This window comes from Sciurus carolinensis, chromosome 1, assembly GCF_902686445.1.
Source record: "Sciurus carolinensis chromosome 1, mSciCar1.2, whole genome shotgun sequence".
NCBI classification, from domain to species: Eukaryota; Metazoa; Chordata; class Mammalia; order Rodentia; family Sciuridae; genus Sciurus; species Sciurus carolinensis.
In genome coordinates this window covers 81171562-81192139 of record NC_062213.1, presented here as the reverse complement: position 1 = coordinate 81192139, position 20578 = coordinate 81171562, and the positions used below count along the sequence as shown (strand labels likewise).

At 35.4% G+C, this 20578-nt stretch overlaps 1 protein-coding gene across 2 annotated transcripts in view; it reads right to left on the bottom strand.

The window, feature by feature from the left end:
- The window catches only part of Rb1cc1 (RB1 inducible coiled-coil 1), a 72950-nt gene that overhangs the window by 37473 nt on the left and 14899 nt on the right, over positions 1-20578 (bottom strand). For both annotated transcript variants that reach the window (XM_047564419.1, XM_047564427.1), the window contains exons 2-6: positions 8311-8422; positions 7022-7142; positions 5308-5434; positions 4979-5149; positions 609-811 (exon numbers count right to left, since the gene is read on the bottom strand). In XM_047564419.1, coding sequence (XP_047420375.1) covers positions 609-811; positions 4979-5149; positions 5308-5434; positions 7022-7092 — 572 coding nt within the window. In that variant the 5' untranslated portion in view covers positions 7093-7142; positions 8311-8422. The remainder of the gene's footprint in view (positions 1-608; positions 812-4978; positions 5150-5307; positions 5435-7021; positions 7143-8310; positions 8423-20578) is intronic.

Sequence of the window (20578 nt, the reverse complement as noted above, 5' to 3'; positions counted from 1 at the left end):
AAAATGGCTTCTTTCAGTCTTAAACTTATACTGAGATGTCAGTATTTAAAACAGAACTTAAATTTTTCCTGGTCTGTTCATTTTCTAATAACTTTTGCATTTCTATTAGATGTATTACATCTTGACTTTGCTTTATAAGAAAAGAAGAAATGAGCAAAGACTCTCAGTCTTCTAAATTATTTCAAGAGTATTTTAAGCCTTTTTATAATTAAAATAACTCAAAAAAAGGGAGACTATATAGAGTAAAAGAAACCATAAATTTTAAATTATAAATATATAAATCTGTAAATCTATAAAAACTACAATGTATAAAGCATATCCAAAGACTCAAAAAAGGTCGGTGCAGTGGCACATGCCTGTAATTGCAACAGTTCAGAAGGCTGAGGCCTTAAGCAATTTAGTGAGACTCTGTCACTAAATAAAACCTAAAAAGTGTTGGGGATATGGCTCAATGGTTAAGTCCCCCAGGGTTCAATCCCTGGTACAAAAAAGACTCAAAAAAATGAACTTCAAGTAAGTGTATGGCATACAAAAAACAGAGTAATTAAATCTACTGATAAATTCTCAAAGCATTTTACATGTTATTATCCATTTAATGGTAAACATACTGAGTAAGTTTTAACTTGATGTCTTCTATGGATTGCAGATAATTTGAATAAATACTTTCAAACTTGAAAAGTAGCTTTTGGTATGAATTTGAACAGTCCTCCAGATTGGCCATGATTGCAGCCCAGCCTTGGTGTTGAAGATGTTCATCATGGACAAGACCTTCGCAAAAAGAACAAAGTTTCTTGGCAACTTCATACATTTCCTATAATGAACAAGAAAAAGAACACAATAAAAAAGGCAATGGTTTACATGTACATATTTGCATATGTCTATGAACATATTTTCATGAATTCATAAGCACATTTTAAAGAAACTGTCTTAAAAAAAACTGTTTATCTTATTGCTCATTTCTATAATAACCTAAAAATAACTCAGATGTGTTTCTGAGCAGGTATTCTAAAAAACATTCCAGAAGATGTTGCTTCTGGAAAATAAAACACTGGGGTTCCCTATAATTTGGCTGATGACTAATATGTACTGTCTCAAACATTACTGTCCTCTGAAAAGTTATCTTTAAAGGCAAACACTTCTTAAAAACAATTTTTGCAAAAGGCAAAAACTAAGGACAGAAATACATTATCAACTTATAGATTAATGTAATACACTGCATAATTTAATGGGGATTCCTAAAACTATTTTATGTAAATAGAACAATTATCTTTAGATGTTTGAAGTTCAATTCAAAAAATTAAAGAATCAAAGTATTTTCAAGTAGAAACTGCAATGTAGGATATATATGAATAAAAGAAGTCCTCTGTTACAGAAGATTTTTAGCTTACTAGGAAAATGTGATTATTCTAACTGGTGACTTTTACAAGAAGATACAGAAAAGTCAAAAGAGACACAGAAAAATGAAGACATTCTGAAAGAGAGAGCATTTCACTTAAGAATTGAGGTATTAAGAGAATATGAACAAAGTCAAGGAAAGAAGAATTTCACTAGACTGGAAGAAAATACAGTAGCTACATTAAGAAAATTTGTTCCTGGACAGGAACAAATAGCGTGGAGGAAAAGAACAAGGAGAGGGCCAAAAGATCAAACACTTAGAAAATACTAAGGGAAGAACAGACTTGGAGAAAATAGTGACCTTCTGAAGAGTTCTTCAACAAGGAAGAGCATCATTAAATATGCCTTTAATACAACTATAATACCAATCATTCAGGAGGCTGAGGCAGGAGGATTGCAAATTCAAGTCTAGCCTGGAGGCACTAAGGAACTTCATGAGACCCTGTCTCCAAAAAGAGAGAGAGAGAGAGAGAGAGAGAGAGAGAGAGAGAGAGAGAGAGAGAGAGAGAAAAAAGGAAAAGGGCTGGGAATGTTGCTGAGTTGTAAAGGATCCCTGGGTTGAATTCCCAGTACCCTACCCCCAAAAAGACTGATAACTTGGAAAAAGTTAATAAAGTAGAATGGGAAAGATAAAGAAAGGATATAAAACCATAAGTTCAAATTGTCACAGGCAAATTGCTATAAATGTACCAACAGTTTACTTCTATCAAAATAAATAAAATAAACAAATTAAAATAAATAAAATAATCTCTAAGCATTTAGGATGTCAATAAGATGCTTGTGTTTCATGTCAGATGCCCCATAGTTTATATAAATGCAAATAAATGTGCATTGAACAAGCTTATTTGCAGCAACCTTAGACACGAAAGTCCCAAATTCAAAACAATCTCACTACTGACCAGTAGTTAAATAAATTGTGGTGTGTCATTATTTGTACAATGGAACACTAGACAGCAATAAATATGTATGTAGTAGTATGAATAAATCTCAGGAATATTATTTGTATAATGGAATATTAGACAGCAATAAGTATGTATGTAGGAGTCCTGAAAGAATCTCAGGAACATAATGTTGAATAACAGACACCAGACATAAAAGAATGCAAATTTATAGGATTTCTGCCAGGTGCAGAGGTGCACACCTCAGCTACCTGAGAAGGTGCAGCAAGAGGACCACAAGTTTAAGGCCAGCCTGGGCTACTAAGAGAGACCTAATCTAAAAAACTAAAAAGGGCTAAGGATATAACTCAGTTGCAGAGCACCCAGGGTTATATTTGCAGTATTGCATACCTCCCCGAAACAAATGATTCCATTTATATAAATTCCAATAAGAGGCAATGTATAGTAATATATGGAGAGATGTTAAATATTTTATATTTCATGTTTAATATTTAATTTATTTTTTCTATTATTTTACTTTTTTATTTTGGTAGATTAATGAAATTGTTATTCCAAGTTCTTCTATTCTTCTTGTACACCCCTTAAGAGTATTAGGTCTTCAAATGTGTTTACTTTCTACCACTATGATCCCTTATTATTCTTTCTACTTCTCCCTTAATTCATGCCCAGAGGAAATCCCTTTCTTTGGGGGGGGGGGGTGGAGGGAGATACTGGGGATTGAGCCCAGGGGGGTTTAACCACTGACCTATATCCTCAGGCTTTTTAATTTTTACTTTGAAGCAGGGTCTTGCTAAGTTGCTGCGGACTTCAATAAATTGCTGTATCCAGCTTTGAACTTGCAATCCTCCTGCCTCAGGCTCCCAAGTTACTGGGATTATGAACCACTTGTGCCCAGGCCAGATGAAATCTTTAGAATGCTTCTTTACATGTAAGCCTGCATCAATAAATGTTGTCAGAATAGTTTGTCTACGTTTTTTACTGCCTTCTACTTCAAGAATTCTTTTTATGATTTTCTTGCTATTCCCATTATGTGTGTCTTGTGGAAAGGCTTTCATTAGACACTATGCTTGTTTTCTGGTACAAGATATCTCAGGTTTACCTTGTATTTTCCCTGCCCCAGATGTACAATCAACTTCTTGAAGGAGTGATCTATTCTAATTATGAAATGATATTTAGAATATGTGGCACACTTTTGCCACTTGAACCTCAGATTGATAATAAAGTATTTCAATAGCAATGTCCCTCTCATTTTTTCTGTGATTTTTCAATCTTTTTAATATCATGAATTGAGAAATCATGTCAGCTCATATTTAATGACTTCTGGATACATGAATATACTTTTGCCCTTTTATCTTTTCTTTGTACAATACTTTGTCACTATTTCTTTCATGCCTTTATTGATGTAAGTTTTATTTGCTTTTTTCTCTAATCATTTGGTGATTATATATCCACCCATATTTCACATTTCATATTTTCTAACAATATAGTATCCATATCTTCAACCAAATAAGTCTCTCAAGTATTCTATTATAAAATTCAGTTTAGAGAATTTTCTTTTTAAAAAACTTATACTCTCAAAAGCATTTTTGGACTCTTTATTTGAATGTACCAAGGCAAGATGAGGTTATTTCCTTTTTTATTGTACTCTGTGTGAAAATAAGGTCATTTCACAAATGCGTATACTACATTAAAACAAGTTCCTATCAGTTTCACTAACTAAAGCATACATCTAGTAAATGTTACCAGTTTATTCTTACAAAAGGTAGTACTGTTACTTCATTGGTTTTAAGACATTTTTTCATATCTGAAAGCAAAATATGACTTACTAATCACTTGTAATACATAATGTCACTGAAGGTAAACAGCGAATTAAAAAAGGAAATCAATGACTGGTAAATACTCTCCAGAAACTTGCAAGTATCAGTATAAGAGGTATATGATGGAAAGAATATTGTTTCTCTGGGAACTAAAACACAGATAGTGAAAAAAGAATTATAATTTTATCAGGCCATGATGACACATGCCTGTAATCCAGCAATGTGGAGGCTGAGACAAAAGGATCACAAGTTCAAGGCCAGCCTCAGCAACTGAGTGAGACCCTATCTCAAAATAAAATATAAAGGGCTGGGGGAATAGCTCAGTAGTAACACATTCCTGGGTTTAATCCCCAGCATACCCACCACTGACCAAAAAAAGTGCAGTAATTTTTGCACTTTCAGAGGTATTTGATGAGTTCTATCTCTGTCTATTCTAACACAGGTACTTTACAATTAAAGAATGTTCAAAAGAGGAGCTAGGAATGTGGCTCAGTGGTAAAGTGTTTGCCTAACATGTACAAGGCCCTAGGTTCAATCCTCAGTACTCAGTATCATTAAAAACAAAACAAACAAAATAAAAACAAACAATATTCAACAATAATTATTTGTATATATTATTATTATCCAAGAGAGAAGCTGACCAAATCAATTTCCGAGAGCTCATACACTCTGTACTTGTCAGGTAGATTGAGTAGTGATGTTACGGTCCTGAAAATTAACAGATTAACCACAAAACACATTTTCATAAAACTCTGATATTTTGCAATGCTTGCTATATAATTCAGACACTCTGCTATTTAAATTTGAAGGCTTTTAGGAACAATCAGTTAATCTGTTAAAAAATCTTTGTACTGGTTTATATCTTACCACTGCAAGTTGTGTCCTTGAAGCAACAGTATGAAAAACTGCAGGCATCATAAGAGACTCTTCAACTTTTATTTCCATGTCATTTTCTGTTGAAAAGGTCGTTTTAGGAATAGCAGGTGCACGGTCACATAAGATCATTTCTTTGTTAAAAAGAAAAATTGGATTTGTGTCCTATGTTTAAAAAAATGCATAAAATGTTATATACATAGAACATGCACACCGCCCTCAATAAATTAAGCAGAAAAACACTGCTTTTGAACAATGAGTCCCAGTTCCCTTTCTGATGTGAAGGTGGACTATCCCTGTACAAAAGGGCCTTGGATACCTACCGTCCCAGCACTGTAGGTACACACTCTTCTATCTGCAGCCATGCATTCTCCTCCATTGACCACAAGTACCTGATGCTGAATAGCAATCTTGTATTTGCTTTGAATGGCATGTTTAAGGTCTGCCACACTTCCAAGAAAAAAAAAATTACATTTACTGACTGATTTTAGTCATTGAAGTATCACTTCATAAAAAATATATACTAGATTAATGAATCTCATTTAAAATCTTTTCCCAAAAAAATAGTAATTAAAATACGTAAGTTTCCTAATTCCTTGAATTGGACTCTATAATCAATTGCCTGATCTTAGGTGAATATATCAACCATTTTGTCTTAACAAAAAGAAAGTCTAAGAACTATAAGCAGTAGACACCTTGTCTTCCATAACAGAAAGATGTATAAATAAAGGAATATGCTCAAATTGGTATCAGTCCTATTAAATTCCTCTGAACCCAAGATTTGTGTTAAAATCTTCACATCACATTATAGAAACTAAATGAAGCCTGAACCATAAGAAAATTCCTTTCTTTTCCTATCTTTCAAATAACTATTTCCTTAGAGGTAAAGCCACCATTTAATAAAAAGTCTTTTTTGAAAATAACATAATCCCTAGTGTCATTTTTAAATCAAAGATTATTATAGAGCAAACAACTTATAATAATTTCGGTATCAGTCATGCATGGTGGGGCAGCTTGTAGTCACAGCAACTTGGTAGGCTGGGACTAGAAGATTGTATATGCCCAGGAGTTCAAGGCCAGCTTGGACAACACAGAGACCCCGGCTCAAAAGAAAGAAAGAAAGAAATACAAGTAATTTCAGTACCAGATTCATTTATTCTTCATTCCTATCAAACCATTGCTATTATGGTCCTTAACTACTTCCGTTTCCTTCCTGATTTGGCATCAGAATATATTCTACCTGCTGCAAAAACTCTCCCCACTTTTTTGTAAGCATAAGAGGGTATTCAGTCAAATATGTGAAACTGCTGCAAAGTTGGAGAATGATTACACAGGAACCATAATAATCTGACTACAAATTTTAAAAACTTACTTTATTCTCTCATAAAACAAAACAAACCTATCACCTTTATTCACACAATGACCCTTTTGTTCATTAGATACTGACACAATGTCCTTTACAAAGCTAACAATAATTCTCTTAACAATGTCCTCTGAAACTTAAAACAACTGGCTAAAAGTACTTATAAAGATAGCACCAGTTTGAAATCAGGTTGTTTGTGGTCAAGTTTGTTTATTTTGAGTAATATATTCATGCAAACTGAACAAAACATGATTTTAAAAAATTTATTTTTAGCATTTTAGAAAATGATGACAATTTGTGTGTGTGTGTGTGTGTGTGTGTGTGTGTGTGTGTGTTCAGGTGAAAGATTTTTTAAGACTTGTTATAAAAAGTAGATTTCTATGCTGGGGTTGGTGGCACATGCCTGTTATCCCAGCAGCTTGGGAGGCTGAGACAGGAGGATCACGAGTTCAAAGCCAGCCTGAACAACAGTGAGGGGCTGAGCAACTCAGTGAGACTCTGTCTCTAAATAAAATACAAAACAGGGCTGGGGATATGGCTTGTGGTAGAGTGCCCCTGAGTTTAATCCCTGGTACCCCCCCCACAAAAGTGGATTTCTCAAAATCAAATGTTTTTAACTATTTGCATACATACCAAAATGCAAAACTCAAAAGACTAAATGAAATATAACTCACGTTTGTACTGTAAGTTCAGTGTCAAATGTTAGAGTAGTTCCAGTATTAACTAGAAACACATATAACTTCATGATGATTTCTTTGAATTCTGTGAGCTTGCACCTCACCTCTGATATGGTTCCTAAAAGGAATCAAGAACAGTGATCAATTTTACAAACAGAAGTACAAATACCTTAATCATTAAGACACAGCACAGTCTTTCTTACTATTAAAACAAAAATCAAAATAGGTTTTCATGTCTAAGATGATGACCTGGACAATTTGGTAAATTTTGTGCTTAAAAATAAACAGTGAGATTAGTGAAAAGGAAAGCATAACTGGTCTACCTTGAAAAAATTTGTTTTGGGGAAGAAATAGGGCAAAAGTTAGAAAAAAGTTGATGTTTATATTTTCACTGTTTTCTACATTAAGAATAAGATATCCACCCAAGCAGGATGGTCCACACTCATGGCCAGAGTAGCTCAAATTATAGGCCAGCCTGGGCAACTTAAGTCAGACCCTGTATCAAAACAAAAATAGATAAGGCTGGGGATATAGCTCAATGTTAGAAGACCTGCCTATCATGTATGAGGATCTGGGTTCAATTCCCAGGAAGCAAAGGAGAAAAGGGAGGAGAGGGGAGAAGAGGAAGACAATATCTAGTCAAACATCGTATCCCTGTAAGTGCTTCCCCCACTTCTCCCTTAAAACAACTAAAATTGAGACTAGACTTTAGGTTAAAGTTAATAATAAATAGGAATAGCCATTACTAGCAGGTTAGGAGAAATAAATTCCTATTCTGTCTACCAGCTGCCTCTTAATGTGTATTCCACCTCCACACCGAGCTAAAAATGCTCCAAGAAATTCTGGACCCCAAAAACTAAAAATGAAAAACCAAAACCAAACCAAACAAAAAATACTATGGCCTTGATAGTTATATCACTTTATGCAACAGTACAAAGAGCACAGGTCTAGAAATACTTTAAACCACTCTGCCATTAACTTGTCCAAATTAAAACCTCATTTATAAAATAAAGCATCCATCTATAAAAGGAACAGATTTCAAGATAATCAAATGGGAGAGAATAATACTATAAGATAATGAAGATGGTTAAAGACTACTACAAATAAATTTTCAGAAATATGTAGGCACCCTACCCCCACAACTAGGCTCTTTCCACACGAAACTTTTAGAGTAACATTATCAGTAGAAAAAAGCAAATAAGGCTTTAAAATTAAGGTTTTGAAAATCACTGTTTTAAATATATTAGATAAAGAATTGAGTTATGAAAGTAGGAACAGTGACTTACCAACAGGCACTGGGAAAAGTACTACCACTCTTCTTAAGCAGATTAAAACTGGCTTATGTTTCCCTTGCTTGATATTGGCAACTGAATGGCATTACTGGTTAAACTCAGAGAACTAGAAAAGAAAAATTTGAGTTAATATAGAGAAACGAGTCAGTATGTAACAACATAACTGTCCTTTTCTCTTTTTCCCTTTAAAAAATTACTTTCTGTTAAAAGTAGTCTTTATTTAGTCCCTTTTCCTACCTGCATATTCATTGAAACCACAACCACGATCATGATGTACATCATTCCATTCAAAGACAAACAAGTCAGCAATGAATTCCCCCAAATTGTTTCCACAGGCATTTCTCAGTCACAAAATTATAATGGTACAGAGTCCAGGCTGTGGAGTCAGACAGCTTGAGTTTGGACCTGGACTTGCAACTATATATCTTGGTCAAGTTACTTAACTGTTTCAGTTTCCTCTTTGGTAAAAAGTAATTGAAATAATAGGCAACCTCCAAGACAGCACCAATTATCTGTGCCATACTTGCTGGTATCCACTAGAGTAAAATTTCCTTCTGACCAACCCAGGTTGCACCTCTAATCTAGTTCTAATCAATAAAACATAGCAAAAGTGATGGGATGTCGTGTCTGTGACTGGTACTTAAGATTATGACTTCCATTTTGCCAGTTGGCTCTCTCCTTGCCAGTTTTGTTAAGTACGGCCATACGGAGAGTTACAATTGGCAAAGTGACACTCAAGGTGACCTCTGCCCAACAGTCAGCAAGAAGCTAAGAACCTCAATCTGACAATCCTCAAGGAACTGATCTCGACAAAACTACAAGAGCCTGTAAGCAGATTCTTTCCAGGTTGAACCTCACAAAACAGCAGCCCTGGATAGAACTTTTTTTTTTTTTTTGACAGTGATAAATATTTTTAAAAACAATTTTTTTCACACATGTATATAGGGTAATAATGTCTGTCTCATTCTACTGTTCTTACCATCCCCACCACTTCACCCTTCTCCTCACACCCCTCTGTACAGTTCAAAGTTCCTTCACTCTTCCAGATAGAACCTTGATAACAGTTTTGTGAGACCTTGAAGCAGAGGATCCAACCAAGACTTGCCCAGAATCTGTACAACACATTCATGTTGTTTAAAAAAGACAGGTTATGATAATTTCTTAACAACAGATAATTAATACAGCTCACATCACTAGAGGGCTGTTACAAGGGTATGAAAGAAAATTATTAATAGAAGAGAACGGTGCTTGGCCAACGCCAACTCACTGATGTTTGAATGGGATCTCAGACCTCTTAACCTTTGTAAAATAGAGCTATACCTATAGCTATAGTTACTACTATGGTTGACTACTAACTCCCAAACCCAGCCCACTTCTTCCAGAATTATCCATTTAACCACTCTAAACTCAACAAATCCAAATTAGTTTCCTATATACATCTCTTCAACATTGTTGTTTCTAAAACTGCACTCCTTATGTTCTCTGCTCCCTATACCTCCTGGCTTTTCAATTCTCTGTGCTGATGGAATCCACATTTATCCAATCTATCATATGTCACCCTAACTCTGACACAGAAACATTAGTAAATCTGTCTTGGCAAATCTAATATTTTCCAATAGCTTCTCAACCTGCTCCACCTCCTCAATCCCTAGTCTACCCTCTCTCACATGGCCTTCAAAGAGATCATTTTAAATGCTAGGCAAATCAAATTTTCCTGCTGCTTAAATCTCAAAATTATTTTGATTTTTATGATACCAGGTACCATTCTGTTAGGGTTTACTACTGCCTAGGGAACTACATCATTTCTTAGATTAAATGTTTTCATTTGATACACACACACACACACACACACACACACACACACACAATCCTGTAATGTAGATAAATATCATCATTTTATGCTAAGTAAACTAAGAATTAAAGGAGTTAGTGTCATTGGTTATAACTCTGGTTACTATTCAAATCTGGGCAAACAACAATTCTTGCCTTTAACCATCACGATAACATCCAAGCCAACAAAAAACTTCCCATCAACTTCCTTCCATCACTCCCAAACTTTTTCAATCCCAAATATCACATGGCTTAAAATCCCATAATTAAACAAGTTGCTAAAAGTCTTGAGTCTTCATTAGGATACTACTTCCTGCTTAGAATTCTCCCTCCCTATTATTATGATCATCCCTCCTTTCTATCCTACCCTCACACACATTTCTTTCACAATCACATGGAACTAATCACTTCATTAGCTGTGCTATGTGTTACGTATGTCTGTGCTTGCATAAATTGTGATGAGTCTCTGTATTTCTCACCTCTATTAAGTAAGCTCTTTCAAAGCAAAAACTATGCATTCCTTGTTACTGGCTCAAATATTTTATAATATAATAAATGAATAATACAACACCAGCTATGAATTATTCTATATCCTTGTGAAAACTCCTAGAAATCATATTTGACATCTACCCCAGGATTTCTTCAACTTGTTCTTTAAGGAAAGTCTTTAGATTTTCCAATATCATCATGTCTATGACAATGGTAAGGCTACAGTTCATCCATCACCATCACATATTCCCTGCCATTATAATTTAGGGGTAATGCAGAGAGACTCTACAAATTTAACCCTGATCGTTTGAACAAACATAAACACAGAATAAAGTTCTACCTACCTAAGAGAGACTAAAATTTATTTTCTATTATACTATAGGTCCATACTAAATCTTTTAATAAAGGAAAGAATGTAACTAGGAAGCCAAGAGATTAAATTGACAAGTAGCTGATAGGGCTTTCAAGTACAGAGCTGGGTTCCCAAGTTTAAGATGAGCACGGTTCCCTAGTAATTCCTATAGACCATTACACGTGTGTGAAAGAAAAAACATTTTAAATTGCTAAAACTCCAGGCACAGTGGCACACTCCTGTAATCCTAGTTACTTGGGAGGTGAAGAAGGAGGATTACCAGTCAGTCTAAGCAATTTAGCAAGACTTTGTCTCAAAGTAAAAAAATAAAACAGGGCTGGGAGTTAGCTCAAGGGTTTTCTTGGCATGTGCAAGGATCCTGGGTTTGATCTCTGTACAACTGCAACAAAAATTTTTAAAAAATTTCAGGACTTAACACCACAGTATTATTGTGTCTATCCTGACTCATGTAATTACTTTTTCTTCATTTAATCATTTTTTGCATTATTACAAATGCTTCATAATCATCAACATTAATAATGACTGAAAAAGCATTCCAACTTGTGAATTCACCAGTTTAATTTATCACTTGCTCCCTGGTTTTAGCTTGAATGCATACAAAAATCATTCAAATATTTCAAGGCTACTAGAGTATGCTACAAAATTGCTTCTTTAAATTTGTCAATGCTCACCCAATATATCCACTAAACAAGAAACAAGTAATAGTAGTAGTAGTAGTAGTAGTAGTACCAGTGATTGAGCCTAGGATTGCTTAAACACTGAGCCACTTCCCCAGTCCTTTTTAATTTTGATTTTGAGACGGGATCTTGCTAAGTTGCTAAGGCTGGCCTTAAATTTGTGATCCTTCTGCATCAGCCTACCACACATGCAGCCACCATGCCCATCCCAGTGCTGTATTTTTAAATGCTTGCCAAGAATACTTCACAATTTTATAATTGCATGGTATCTTTGGTTAGTAATGAATCTGTTTTTCATTTATAGATCACTATGTGCCAGGCACAAGTTGTGAACAAGAAAAACACAGTCCCCAAACTACTACAAACCTCCATCACTATAAAAAATAACCCATGTTACAGGGCTAGCTTAAAGATAAGGCACACATGCACAAACACATGTAAAACACATAATGCCCAAGACAAACTTGACTAATGTACTCAGGTTTTATACACGCAAGCGCCAGGCATTTGTCCTTCAGCTCATTTCTTACAGATCCTAAGAGATTTTAATAGCAGTATCACTGAAAAGCAACTCCTGACCTATCCTAACATGACATCCCATGTATTTATCCATTGTTTACAGCCTGTAAGATTTGGCAGCTTTAATCAGAAGCTCCCTTCTGAATTTTCACTTTCTACATCTTCATTAACTGTCAGCTACTATCAAAGACCTACCCAAGAATAACACACACAAAAAATGGAAGTACATAGTAAGATCAGGCACCATTTCTCCAAGGGTCTACCTGCAATGGAAGTCTGTGAATCATATCAAATTCATGGTTCCACACAGACAAATGCTCTTATTACATATATCAAAGTACATGGCATATAAAATTAATAATAATTGTTAACATCTGAATTATTCATTATATACCAGTCACTACATTGAGCAGTTTTATATGCTTTACCTCACATATACAAGACATTATTAGTGTTTCCATTTGCAGATGAGGAAAAAGATTCAGAAGTTATTCAACTCCCCTAAGGGCAGAAACTTAGTGAATAAAAAATCTAGGGGCTTGAACCCAGTTGGCTATATTCATTCAATAAAAACAATACCTGAGAACCTAGTATGCAGTAGGCATTTTTTAGTTTTGGAAATAAGAATATTACTAGAAGTCTAATAGTTAGACTAATAAAGTCTAACAGAAACATAAACAGTTTTCAGAAAATAAACAGTTTTCTACTTTCAGAAAATGCTATTTAAAAGCATTTGCTTTTAAGTACAAAAAAATTAAAGTCCAAAATATGTACCTTCCACTTTACTCATTGACATAATGAGATTATTGGTATAGCAATAGCTACCGCAAATTAGAACATGAAGAAAAGACTATATCAAGTACATGGCTACTTCACAATTGTTGCTGTGAGAACAATTAGTCTTATTTATTATTCAAAAGATGAAATTGCAGCTCAAAGAAATTCAGTTATTTCCCCAAAGTCACATAGTAAGAACTATGGGCTAAAAATCCATTGGCTTGAAGAAAAAAACATGAATGTACTATATTATAATCCCTTACACATGATGAATTACATTCTATGCCTTGGCAATTTTTCTGTTTCTTTAGAAATTCTTTTTGTCCCCAACCAATTTTATCCCCTAATCATTTTTAAATACCCATTTATCTAAATGTGAGATTAAAAAACCTTCCAACATTAAGTAGGAGTGGGATGACACAACACTTGGAAATACAACAAGGTACAATTTAGCTGTAAGTCATCATCAAGAAATAAAGTGGACCTTAGTTCTGAAAAAATAAGATCTCCATAAATTAAGAAGTGATTGTTGGTATGAGGGACTAAAATTATTATTGATTGCCCTGAAAATGTGAAATTCTGAGAGATTCTCTAGGAATGTGTGTAATGAAACATCACTATCAAAAGAAATAACAGAGGGAGTGGGATATAGCTCAACGATAGAGTGCTTACCTAGCATGTATGAAGCCCTGGGTTTGATGCCCAGTATTGCTCACACACACAAAAAAGAAATACACAAGGACTGGGATGTGACTCAGAGGTAGAACGCTTGCCTAGCATGCATGGACACCTTAGGTTCAATTCCCAGCACTGCAAAAATGATGATGATAACAATAAAAAATAACCCTAAAGAATAGGGTTAAGGGTGAACTGACTAAGGTCTCCCTTCTGCATCCCACTCCTAGTGCTACTATCTCCTGCTCTCCAGGGCATACACTGAGGCCACCTACACATAAGTGACTCCATTGCTATTATCAGCACTTCAGGGTAGCCAAGACTAGAATTTGAGCCCTTGAGTGGGAGACCCAACAGGTCATCTGGACTCACACCAGGCTTCTAAGAAGAAGAGAAGGATGATTCAGTATCTGGGAGCCTCTGGGCGAAAAGTAGAACACTAGTCCATTTTCTGTTACTATAATGAAATACTCGAGGCTGGGTACTTTATAAAGAAGAGGGCATGGCACTAGCATCAGCTTGGCCCTGCTAAAGGCCTCATTGTGGATAGTATACAATGTGACAGGAGAGATTATACAGAAAGACAGGAAGCCAGAGCAAGGGAGGGGCCATGTGTATTATACCAAGAGAATAACAAGAACAACCTTAATCTTTCCCAAGGGTAACACCCCTGATTGCCTACCACTAGAGTCCACAATTTAAAGGTACACCCCCTTAAACACATCACACTGAGGACCAAGTTTCCAACACTCAAGCTTTTGGGAGACACATTCAAAATCATATCCAAACTACAGGATCCTTGAATCACAGATTGCCAGGTCCATCCTCCTCAGGGAAAAGTCTCCAAAAATGGCAACTGGGCACAAAGCATGCCCACTGCCCTGGATGGACCATCCCAAACAAATGGGACAAAGAAGTTTTTTGTTTTGTTTTTTCCCTGATTCTTCAGTTTCAGTTTTGCCTGTAGGAGAGCAAAGCCTAAAATATTTATCTGGTCCTTTACAGAGAAAGTAGGCAACTCCTGCTTCCAAAACTTGAGCACCAGCAGCCATTCACAAGAGCTGCAGTTACTATCAGGCATCTCACAGTCAAGAACTGAAGGTCCCCATAAACCCAACACATCTGCAACAGTAACACTAAATGCAAGTGACAACAACAACAGCACAGGACCAATTTCCCAGTTTTCTTTTCAACAGACGGTAGCTCCAACAGGGCTGGAGTGTAACTCATGGTAGAGAGCTCACCTAGCACATGTGAGGCACTAGGTTCGATCCTCGTACTGCATAAAAATAAATAAATAAAATAAATAGGGATCACAGAAATAACTGGTTTTGACATGTGTGGGAAGGGGAAAGGAAAGAGAACAATAAAGGGAAGTTGTTTCTATTAACTCCTATCTCCTCCAAACTGGTAACTGAGATATGACAATGTTATTAAAAATGACTAAACACTATAAGCATCCCCCATTTTTGGTACAGTGAATTGAACAGGGATGGTCAACCACTGAGCTACATACTCAGTCTGTATTTTTTATTTTGAAACCGGGTCTTCCAAAGTTGCTTACAGCCTCGCTAAATTGCTGAGGCTGGCCCTGAACTTGCAATCCTTCTGCCTCAGCCTCCTGAGCTGCTGGGATTATAGGTTTGCACCATCACACCCAGAAAAAATTTTAAGTAGAGTATTTTCTTGAATTCTGTGAGTTGTTTCACGTAACTGCAATTCTCCAACCTGAGGTTGCTCATAGATGGTCTGAAAAGAGGATAGTACCAAGTATCATCAAACTTGCAACTGCTATCTGAAGTGAGGACAGTCTTATGGAGACTATTCTTAATAACTGTACCTAAATCACTACATACCCATATTGTGGTTTCTAAAAGGAACCTTTGATACAATTACAAGTAACTGAATAGCATTCTAACTTCCTATGCATAAAAATTCATGTATTCACAATGGGACTAAAAAAAAAAAAAAAAAAAAAAATAGCCTCAGTGAGCTAGGTTTAAGATCTATTATAAAACCTATGAAAAGGCAAGAAATTAAGCACTTCTCTACCTTATACAAAATGTACTTCAGGATAACCAAGTTGTTGAGGAAAAGTACATTTACATTTGAAAAATTTCAGCTAACGGTTTAGATAAAATATTAAAAGATTTAGGAGATATTTAACAGATATGTTTATAACAGATTAATTCGGCTAATATGTACACAAAGTGATCATTTTTGTCTCACTCAAATCATCTCCTTAAGAGATTCAACTGGAAACAGTCTGTAAAGTTTTTCTGCACTCCTCCCCCACATTTATTCAAATCTATAAATTTATCCAAAGTTTCCGGTTTACAGAAAATTTAGAGTACAAAGGAAAACTTATCAATATTATTAGAAAACAATTAATTCTACATGTGGTGGCAGACGCCTGTAATTCCAGCAACTCCAGAGGCTGAGGCAGAAGAATCACCAAATTCAAGGTCACCCTCAGCTACTTTAGCTAGTCTCTCGGCAACTTAGTAAGACCCTGTCTCAAAATGGGCTGGGAATGTAGCTCAGTGGATAAGTACTCCTGGGTTCAATCCCTGGTACCAAAAAAAAAAAAAAAAAATTTAGCAAAATAGAGAATTATGAGCAATGCACAGGACAATGACCTGGTTTATTAAGCAAATACATGTCTTCAACGCTACTACAATAGACACTGAGATAAATGTGATTATCCAAATATAAACTAAATATTAGTAAATAATTACTTTTGTTTGGATCTAATATATAAAATGCTGCCTGATACTTGTTTTAAATTAGCCCAATAAAAACAAGTAAAAAAGGAATATTATATAATCAGCAAGATCCATGAGGCTGAGGCAGGAGGATTGCAAGTTTGAGGCCATCCTCAAGTTTAAGATAGTGAGAACCTATCTCAAAATAAGAAATTAAAAGCACTGGGGATGTAGTTCAGTGATAGAGAGCCCCTGGATTTGACCCGTGAAATGGAGGGGGGCAGGGGTCTGCAAAATGTTGGACTATACTCCCCAAAAAGCAGAGATGGATTTATTAGTTCGTTATAATATTCTATTTTATGTCTATAAATTTCCATAACAGAAAAGCACAAAAATCATCACATTATTTTAATAATATTCAACATTCTTATTATAGTTAGGAATGTGCTATAAATAAGACCTTTTGAGAAAGTGAACAGTGTTCCTGGTGGTAGGTAAGCAAAGATTTTACAAATTCACATCTCCAATAATCAAAGACCTATACCATAAAACCCCATCCTAAGGAAATAATTTTGAAACATAGTACATATACATATTGGAGGGGATACTGGGGATTTATTCCAGGGCACTTACCCACTGAACTATATATTCCCAGCCCCAACCCCTTTTGTTTTACTGAGACAAGTTCTCACCAAGTTGCTTAGGGCCTCCCGAAGTTGCTGAGGCTGGTCTCAAACTTGTGATGAGTGTCAATGACATTACAGGCATGGGCCATCGAGCCCAATTTATTAATTAATTTTTGACTATTCATTCTTTTATTCATATTGTAAAACAGGATTTTAAACATTATGGAACCATTTTTGGTAAGGACTACAATGCTAAGTAAGAATAATACATACACTATGATGACAATGTGTAAAAAGAATGAGGAGGAAAATGGTTAGAGGAAAAAATATGCAAAAATGTTCATAAGTATCTCCAGGTACTGAGTTAATTTAGTAAAACATTGAGCTGCTGCCAGAACACATCATTTCCCTGGGTTATAATCTAACTTAAACAGAAGAAAAAACAACTGACTTTAAATTAAGCTTAACATTTCTGGTTTACTCTGAATTCCTAGGCAGCTTAGCCAGTGTTCTTAGCCTGGGTATTTGACCATGCCCTTGCCTGCGAAAAAGTAACATGAGGGTGATTTCTAAGCACAGGGAAAACTGTGCAGAACTTCACCATGACTCCATCTCTACTCCATCCCCCAGCAACTGTCTATAAATATTAACACTACACACCAAGGTATGGTTCTCTTTCCCTCTGGGGAAAGCTCATATTTTCCCTTGATGTATGTTCCTTGCTTTACTCCCTCATTCAAGATAGCAGGCACTCTCCCCTGAATGTGTGTTTCTTACTTTGCCCCAACAGACATCTCTCCCTTGAGATAGCCCACAATCTCTCTAGAAAGTATTCTCCCCTTGAATGCTTTACAAAATAAATCTGTCACTGGGAAGGGAAAAAAAAAAGACCTGGTTGAAGTTTTTATTCTGCCTCTTAGCAGCTGGTGATTTGAGAAAAGAAACATTTTTAAATTCAACTTTCTTATCTCAAAAGTAGAAGTAACATTTTCTTTGCAAAGCTATTGTAGGGGTACCTATTCTCAAAATTTACAGAACCAGTCAGGCAAAGCAGTACATGCCTGTAATCCCAGTGACTCAGGGGGCTAAGAGAGGAAGACTGCAAATTCAAGGCCAGTCTCAGCAACTGAGCTAGACCCTGTCTCAAAAATAAATAAATAAATAAATAGGAATGGGACCAGGTGTGGTGTTGCAAGACTGTAATCCCACCAACTCATGAGGATGAGGCAAGAGAATCATAAGTTTGAGTCCAGCCTCAGCAATTTAGTGAGATCCTAAGCCATTTAAGGAGATCCTGCCCTCCAATATAAAAGGGCTGGAGATGTAGCTCAATGATAGAGTGCTTGCCTAGAATGGGCAAGGCACTTCTTTTAATCCCCATTACCACCCACCACCAACAAAACATTATAGCTGGGCTGGTTGATATAGCTCATTTGGTGAGTGTTTGCCTAGCACACACAAGGTGCTGGGTTTAATCCCCAGCATCACCAAAAAACATTATAGAGCCAAAGTAATTAAAGAAAGGGAGGTAGCTGGAAGTACAGTTAAAAGAAGGTTTTGTCTGGCATGCTATATACCTGTTATTCCAGCTACTTGGGAAGCTGAGACAGGAGAATCTTGATTAAGGACAACATGGGCAACTTAGTAAGAACTGTCTTAAATAAAAAATAAAAAGGATGGGGATGTAGTAATGATTGAGTGCTCCTGAGTTCAACCTCCATTAAAGCAAAATAAATGAATGAAGGAGTGAGTTAACAAATAAGTAAGATTGCCATGAGATAACTACTGAAACAAAATCATAGGTCAATATGACTCATTTTTCTCTCCAAGTTTTAGTTTCTATAAAAAGAAATAAGTATAAAAATATAAAACAAAACAACAATTCCAGAAGTTCCCACACCTAGAGAACAAAGTCATATCAAAGTCTGATCAATAAACTGGCTTTTCTGATTGCTTGACAATGCCAAAGAAGCTATTTTACAAAAGAAAATCCATTTTATAAAAGACTGCTATGAAGCACTGTATCTACTGATACCTACCTACTAGCACCATACCTAGACAAGAGCAAAACAAACATAAATAATGTGTAGCCCCCTTCCCTTATTTATACTGGACAAAAAACTAATATTTTCCCCATACCTCCTGATTATCCTTTCTCATGTTAATGAACAGAATACTCTAAAAGTAGTCCCTCACTTCTGCCAATACTGGGTTACAAAATTCTTTGCCATAATATCTCAAAGACAATCTGAACATGCACTAAGCATATCATATCATTTCTCACCATATTATTTGCAGTCAAATCATGAATGAGAATATGCAAAAAGTGTCCAATATTGCATAATGTATATGACCACCCTGTATTCACTGCAAGGTGTAAACACTAAATATACTTTACTAAATATAGATGAATAAATGAACATCAATAATTGAAGATATAGTACGGCAAGGTGGCACACATTTATAATCCCTTAGGAGGCTGAGGCAGGAGAATCATAAATTTGAGGTCAACCTTAGCAACTTATTGAGACCCTCATCAAATTAGTGAGATCTTATCTGAAAATAAATAAATAAATAAATAAACAAATAGGGCTAAGTAAGGAGATTGATGGTAAAGTATCACTGGGTTCAATCTCCAGTACCAAAAAAGGAAAAAAAGAAGAAAGAAAACTACTGAAAATATAATTAAAAAAAAAAAAAAAACAGCTTTCTATAAGTAAGAATATATGTATTCAGAAATATATAGATCACAATTTCCACTGTGCTCCAATACCTAACCAATAAAGAGGATAAAGTATATTCAAGGTTCTTATCTTCAAACTAACCACTCAACCTTATTGTTCAATAAAAACCATAAAATTAGTGACAAAAAAAAAAAAGAAAAAAAAACAAACATTTACCTGAATTTCCTTGGACTTATCTTTAAAGATAGCTGACCGACATGATACCCAATGTGACTACATACTTAAAATTCTATAAAGTAACTATATATATGGCACTCAAGTCACATATTTATAGAAACATACAAATCTTGTTCTCTGTCTTAAAGGTCTGTACTTTTTTTTTAAACAGTACTAGAGATTGAACCCACTAAAGTATATACTTAGTTCCCTGTACAATCTTACTTATATAATAAATGTAGTAAAGGTCAGATCTGTTATATTAATAGTAACTGAAAAAGAATTTTATTCTTCTGCATCAACACCCTCCTACCCAACCAAAGATATTGCCCTACCTTCTAGTCCCACAGACACCACTTTTCCATCACCTCAATCTCTTCATTAAGTTGCCTAACAGCAAGTTCTCCCTTTACCTTAGCTCTCAGACTCCTACAGTCTTCTTTACAAAAACTATTTCTGGGTTGGGATGCAGTTCAGTGGTAGAGAGCTTGGTTATCATGTGCAAGGTCTTAGGTTTAACCCCCAACACCAAAAAACACAAAACAAAAACTATATTGACCTGCTGCTTTACTCCAGAAAACTAATTTTTAGGTGGTCACATCAGAGCTTCAAAGCAAGGTTTCATATTTCACAGATTAGGCACAATAAAGGAATGGAAATATAAATTTTTGTGTATGTAAAATAAAAACTT